At 38.6% G+C, this 6,754-nt stretch overlaps 1 protein-coding gene and 1 pseudogene across 2 annotated transcripts; one reads left to right on the top strand and one right to left on the bottom strand.

The window, feature by feature from the left end:
- Positions 7-1,953, top strand: LOC105177747 (annotated as a pseudogene).
- LOC105177748 lies at positions 633-5,671 on the bottom strand. 2 transcript variants are annotated; one of them, XM_011100992.2, is made up of 7 exons: positions 5,250-5,671; positions 4,575-4,697; positions 4,168-4,356; positions 4,004-4,085; positions 3,045-3,109; positions 2,714-2,955; positions 633-766 (listed from the first exon to the last, which is right to left on the bottom strand). In XM_011100992.2, the coding sequence occupies exons 1-7, from the start codon at positions 5,541-5,543 to the stop codon at positions 745-747; spliced, it is 1,017 nt and encodes a 338-aa protein (XP_011099294.1). In that variant the 5' UTR covers positions 5,544-5,671; the 3' UTR covers positions 633-744. The 2 variants fall into 2 exon arrangements, with proteins under 2 accessions (XP_011099294.1, XP_011099293.1); XM_011100991.2 differs by lacking the exon at positions 633-766 and having other exon boundaries at positions 2,492-2,955.

Genomic DNA, 6,754 nt, shown 5'->3' with positions numbered 1-6,754 from the left:
AATCCAGCACAAAAGAGTTCATCAGAATTGATGGTGGACTCATTTTTCAAACTACTCCTCCAAGGGGCTCACTCTATTCACATGTCCGTATTTGTTACATATGTATGGCCTCCTCAGTCTACAAAGAATCTGAACCAAAAGCAACAAAAATGGCCGCAACCAATCTTCTCCGCTCTCTACTTCTCTTGCTACTCCACCTCACTCTACTGCTGCAAGTTTCCGGCATTGGCATAAACTACGGCACCATGGGAAACAACCTCCCTCAGCCGAAACGGGTGGCTCAGCTGCTCCAATCCACCCTCATTAACAAGGTTAAGATTTATGACACCAACCCTGAAATCCTTGAAGCCTTTGCGAACACTGGCATAGACCTCATTGTTGCGGTTGAAAACTCCCAAGTTGCCAACATAACCTCCAGCCCTTCCGCTGCCGAAGAGTGGTTCACTTCCCGCATCGCTCCCTTCATCCCTGCCACCTCCATTGTCACCATAGCCGTTGGCAACGAGTACTTATCTGCGGATGGAGATAAGCTGGATCACAATGCTTTAGTCCGAGCCATGCAGAATTTGCACGCAGTCTTGGTTGCTCATGGCTTGGACCGTAAAATCAAGGTCACTACACCTCAAAGCATGGCTCTTCTCGCCTCCTCATTCCCACCTTCCGCCTCCACTTTTGCCGCCATGCTTGTTCCCACAATGACAGCCATTGTGGGATTCTTGGCGGACACTGGTGCCCCGTTCATGGTCAATGCATATCCATACTTTGCCTATCAGGACAACCCGAAGACAATTAGTCTAGATTACGCATTACTAGGCAACAGCACAAAGGTGCCTGATCCAAAGGGGTATACATACAACAATATGTTGGATGCACAGATTGATGCCGTTAGATCTGCCATCAATTCACTAGGGTTCGGGAACCGATCTATCAAGATTGTCGTGTCCGAATCCGGGTGGCCATCAAAGGGTGATGCTGGTGACACCGCAGCCACACCCGAGAATCACCAGCATCACCCGAGAATGCAAGGACTTACAACACTAGATTGGTCGAGCGGGCACAATCGAACAAAGGGACCCCCATGAAGCCCAAGGAAAGCATAGAGATTTTCGTGTTTTCTTTGTTCAATGAGAACAAGAAACAAGGGAGTACCAGTGAGAGGAACTTTGGGATTTTTAATGCTGATGGTTCTAAAGTTTATGATGTGGATTTGAGCTGCCAGTTTTGTTCCGACAGTGGTGAGAAGCTAGGTTTTGGGGAGAAAGCATTAACCAATAGGGGTCCTTCTGTGTGGTGTGTGGCTAAACCACATGCAGATGAGAAGGTGATGCAGGCTGTAGTGGATTTTTGCTGTGGACCAGGTGGTGTAGATTGCAGGGAGATTTATGAGAATGGAGATTGTTTTGCACCAGATAACATACATGCACATGCATCATATTCCATGAATGCATACTATCAGATGCATGGAAGGAACTACTGGAATTGTGATTTCAAGGGCACTGGACTTGTTACCTTCAGTGATCCAAGTAAGTTCGTCAATATCTATTGAATGCTTCACTTATATCGTCAAAATCCAGTTTCCTTTCCATAAGTATATTATGAAGTTCTATGTTGTTTGATATTATTCATCAACCGTCTCACTGTTGTTCAGGTTATGGACAATGCCGATATGCACAGCAGTAACAGGGCATCGACATCACAAAGAGATATGGTGAAAAAAGTTATCAGATCAGCTTATAGTCTCCTACTAATGTTGATGTCATTAAGCTGAAGCTTATTCTAGATGTTGAATGTGTTTGCTTGGAAGAGCATTCATTTTGTTGTACTCTTACTGTGAAGCTATTGGAATATTGCTTCTTGTCAAAAAGTTAGAAAACCTTTTCTTCATAGGGAGGAGATAAAGTTGATCCATCCACAATCAGAGGCTTTTTGAATTTGAAAGGTTGCTTCTCTTTATTCAGACTAGAATAACATGTTTCGACTTTTTCCAGGAAAATAAGTCCAGTGGGGTATCTCCACTCCAAGGAACGCATTTTCCATCTGAATGCGATGCCCTGTTTGGACTTTGAGCATCCATGTCAATTATTGAAAGGAGAAAAGTGCAAAACTGAACATTAAGGTTATGCAAATAACAATTTCAGGAAAGGTTGCGCTACATGCAGCTACAACAATTTATTATTTAACCGACAGAGTTAAATCGCTAAGTGATCAAAGTTTATGTTGTGCAACTGTTGATGAGTCTATGACCAATAAAATGGTGATTCTAGGCTGAGAACAGATTTTATATATTGCAGGAAGTAAATACCTCTGGAGAAATGCTTGGTGAAATGCAGTCAAATGACTATAAAAAATCGGGTTAATTATTTTTTTGTAATAAAAAATAATTAACCCATAAAAAATCTCCAATTAAGACTGTCAGTCAGAGCCAAGTTGCATACCAAAGAACTAAACATGGCTTTTGTGCAGAATTAATTTGCAAGAATGGAGCAGAACAGGTATGGGAAAAAGTGTATTAAGATAACAAACTAAGAAGATTCCATGGAAAATCTTGTTAAGCGTATATCAATTTCTGTACAATCAGAAGCTTCATGTAAACTAACACGAAATGTATCAACTTTGCAAAAAATAATCAAATTTAGTGTATGGTAGACCTTAGAACGAAATCTTGATAAATACCAATATGTGCAGCACTAGAATGTAGAGCACAAAAGCCGACCTGAGCAGCATCATTCTCTGCAAGCTTTCACTTCTACCAGCTGTATGAATAGGAAGCTTTTGCTGAGGATCAACATAGTAATCAGAAGATACGGATTCCTTAAAAGAGCTGTTTCTCCCGACCCTGTTCCGGGCCGTATTTGCATCTAAACTGCTGCTCTCTATTTTTTTCCACAGCACATTTAACTTTTCCAGCTCCATCTCCTTGAGATGTATTTCACTGATCAGCCCTTCTGCCTGAGCCTAGAAGCACAAAGTGGAGAAGAATTGTCAAGTTATGCGAAAATATAATAGTTACGGCTTTGGATAATAGATACAATAACAAATCTAACCTGTTTTACAGCAAGTTGTTCGATTAAGCTGTGAAGCTGTTTATCCAATGTCTTCTCACGCTGAGCTGCAAGGAAATGAATTAGTTAGAGAAATAAAAGATGTACAGCTAATACTAAAGATTTGTATTATTGTAAGGATTCCTGAAATTTTGATGTAGACCTTTTACATTTACAAACAAACTCCACAGGTAGATTTCAAAGACTTTCTGCGTTCCACATGATTTTTCTCCAATGACTAACTTTGTAATGGTGTTTTAGCCCATTGATGAAGCCATTAGGAAAATCACATCAAACCTCTAGTTTAAACACACTGAACCCAGAGCTATATGGGAAATTTGATTAAGATTAAAAAATACTCTCGTTGCCAAATTTACAGCAAAAGAGCAGGCAGAAGCAAAACTATTATGCTATTGGAAGATCACATCGTTATAGCATGCTAGGTAAGTCATTGATGCTACACTGTGGCACTTCAACCACTTTCAAATTATTAGGCAGCCTGCCAGAATAGTCGGCCAAGATTTGAACCTAAGAAGTTCTGGAATATTTATTATTTATATTTTGGCTTGTTTATGCAACATTTGCATGCAAATGATCACTTCGTTTTTGTTAGAAAAGAGGTGCGGCCACAACCAACTACCAAGGAAACCAACAGCTCAACTATCTAATTTATAGATTCACTAATATGCAAGTTAATTTGCCAAAATTCCGCCAGTATGATTTTTTCTGTAAACTGTTGCTAACTTCTAGAGCTTTTTTCCCCCTTTTCAACTTCCTTCCAAGTTCTCAAGCCCAACTCATCCATAGTATGAAAAATTTATGCACAAATACTATACAGTCAGTAGTGTAAAAAGGATATTACACATTGATGGGGCTTGATATTGTGTGCTCTGTCCACTACAAGCCAGAATTTGACTACTTGTATAAGAATATGACAGTAACAAAATTATTAGACAAAGAACCTGGAGTCGGTTGCTTCAATGCATTTTCCTGGACTTGCTGCCACTTTTTCTCTAATTCTTGAACTAGCTCTTCAATTGAAGCCTACGAATGAATGAAAGTTTCAGCAGTCAAATAAACTAAATCCAAAATGAAACACAACTATATAGTTAAACATGCAACAGACCAATTCCTTTTTCTTGTTCTCCAACTTCTCTAGTAACGCAGGTTTGGGAACATCTTCCTCTTCTTGGGCCTCAGCTGCTGATTTGAATTCGTTGAACATTTTTTTTTTTTCTCCTGAATTGCTAGCATCCAGGGAAGCTTTTGCTCTTTGCAACTCAGCTTTCAAATTCTGCTCAATCAAGTCCATTTCCTGTAAAGTGTACCTGTTAGGCATGCTCTTGTCATTTTATATAAGTTGGTCCCTATAGAAACTCTAGACATTGTGAAGGGGGTAGTAACAGTAGATTAGTAGAAAAATGAATACACTCACAAAGCTCACTGAACTATCAAGTGAAGCAGTCAAAAGAATCAAGAATATTTCTGCTGCCTGCAATAGATGCAGATAAGTGTTGGAAGTAAAATTCTGACCTTTAACTTACTTCGAAGCAGATCTGCTTCCTGCAGCTTCTCCTGAATTTTCATTTCACAATTGGATATGGCATTTTGATACTCTGCATTTTCTTCCTGCAATGTCACCTCTCTCAGTTGTGCCTGCGACCCATGTAAAGGTCAAGTCCACATTCATGTACTTCAACTGCAACTTTTAACAAGAAAATATAATCTACCTCGACTGCAACTTAAAACACACAATTCCATCAAAAAATGCCACTAACCCAAAAATAGATGAAAGTCCGCAGTGCATCCCAAATCATAAAGGCATAACAAGGATAAATGAACAATAAAATATCATGCAGAAACTATATTTATTGTTATGAATTAAAAAAAAAAAAAAAGAAAAAGAAAGGGAAAGATCTTCATAACACTCACACTTGGTAAGAAGCTCAGACCTATTGTGGTTTCTCTTCCTGAATTCTACTGTTGATTTATGCTTACATTTCCACTGAGCTATCACCTTAAGTCCACATTTTACATCTAATGTTCTTTCCCCAGCGTCGTCAAAAGAGAAAGGAAAACGCCAATCCCAATCGCAGATGGTGCAAAAGGCAATAAATTTGACCAAGAATAAAAAAGATGTAGGAGACATAAAAAAGGTTGTACAAAAAACATAGCAAAATCAAACGAGAAAGAAACACAAAGAAAGACCTGCTGTTTGGTTGCAGAGTGGGCGTTGAGTTGAAGAGCAAGAGCATTATTGGAGGCGAGGGAATGAGCGTGGATGTGGGGAAGGCGTTGCGAAATGTCGGGGGGAGGCAATCTGAGCCTCAGATCCTGGATCGACCGGTTCAGAGAAGCTGATTTACGGTCAAGTTGTTGAACGTAGGTTAGCTGTTGGGGAGTGAAGATGAGAGGGATTGAATTGGGATGATTACCTCCCTCACTGTCTCCCCCGCCTCCACCTCCGACCACGTCGGCCGCCCATGCTAGTAAACCTGCCATCTCTTTTAGCTTACAGTAGCTCCGATTCTCTTCTGCTTTCTTGTTTATATTTCCTTGTTCAAAGCACTAGTTATTCCAGGTTTTAGATTTTGCCCCAAAATCTATCCTATTTTCCATCATTTTATTTGTGAAAATTTTATTGATTTTTCTAATGTACTTTTATTGATGTATTGGTGTGGCGTGGAAACGTGTCAATTGAGTAGGATCTCTTCCCAATGGGCTAAATATGAATTAAGGGACCTATACAGAGTGTCAAGATGTTGATATTCACTTTGATATATAGGCCCTGCTCATCCTATCCTCCTTGTTTCTTCACCAATCAACCAGCTTCAACTTCTTTACTACACGAAACTTGGGCCTTCATACAAAATTGAAAAAGCCCATGGGACAAGGCATTCATCATTACATTTGATGACTTTATTTTACTATCTTACCCCAAGATTCTTCCAAAGAGATAAACCCTTTTATTTAGATGCCCATATTGCAAGTTTTGAGATACCTTGCACATTTCCTATTCCTAAGGAACCCAAATAACTAATCCAACATGCCAAAAACTGCACCAACTTCACTTCAAATCCAACGCTTGCTTGTGATTTTCTGCTTCTATTCTGTACAAACGTTTCTTCATCTCCCAAGTTATATATATACATACTACGTTTGCTTTCGCCTTAATCTTCTCATGTCTGAAGGCGACATATATACATTCCCATGTTTGATGCTTCCACCACCTGCAACTGGATAATACTCGACAACTTATTGTAAGTTTGTCTCATCCTTTTCTTTCCTTCCCTCTCATGTTCTATACCTATTTCGAGTTCCCCAAGATTATTCATAAAAGGAAATGATTCAGACTTGATTATATGAAGAAATACAGAGATTTCAAGATTTATATATATAATAGCTATATTTTTCTCGGTTTTGGATCTTATTATACAAGTTTTGAATTATTGAATTTATAATTTAATTAAATTTTCAGGTCGACTATTTATATATTTATATACCGAATAATAATGTAAATGATTTTTCTTTTTTCATTTTTGTTAATGAACATGTGTTGAAACTTGAATTTTGCCTCTATATTTTGTTATACAAGATAAGGTTTGTGTATTCTAAACAATTTATGAAATTGGTGAATAGTTTCTTGTTTATTAAATGTATTTAGATTAAAAAAAAAAAATCCATCGTCAACCAAAGAAACAAATACAAGGGAT

The sequence above is a fragment of the Sesamum indicum genome, linkage group LG15 (genome assembly GCF_000512975.1).
Source record: "Sesamum indicum cultivar Zhongzhi No. 13 linkage group LG15, S_indicum_v1.0, whole genome shotgun sequence".
Taxonomy (NCBI): Eukaryota; Viridiplantae; Streptophyta; class Magnoliopsida; order Lamiales; family Pedaliaceae; genus Sesamum; species Sesamum indicum.
Note: the sequence above shows the minus strand (reverse complement) of the source record. Positions and strands in the feature narration are given on the sequence as shown.

Coding starts and splice junctions, on each gene's coding strand:
- LOC105177748 (XM_011100991.2), bottom strand. CDS start 5,543: ATGGCAGGTTTACTAGCATGGGCGGCCGACGTGGTCGGAGGTGGAGGC. Junction 4,357..4,574: donor TGCTTCGAAGTAAGTTAAAG/GTCAGAATTTTA, acceptor TACACTTTACAG/GAAATGGACTTGATTGAGCA. Junction 3,110..4,003: donor ATTGAAGCAACCGACTCCAG/GTTCTTTGTCTA, acceptor ATTTCCTTGCAG/CTCAGCGTGAGAAGACATTG.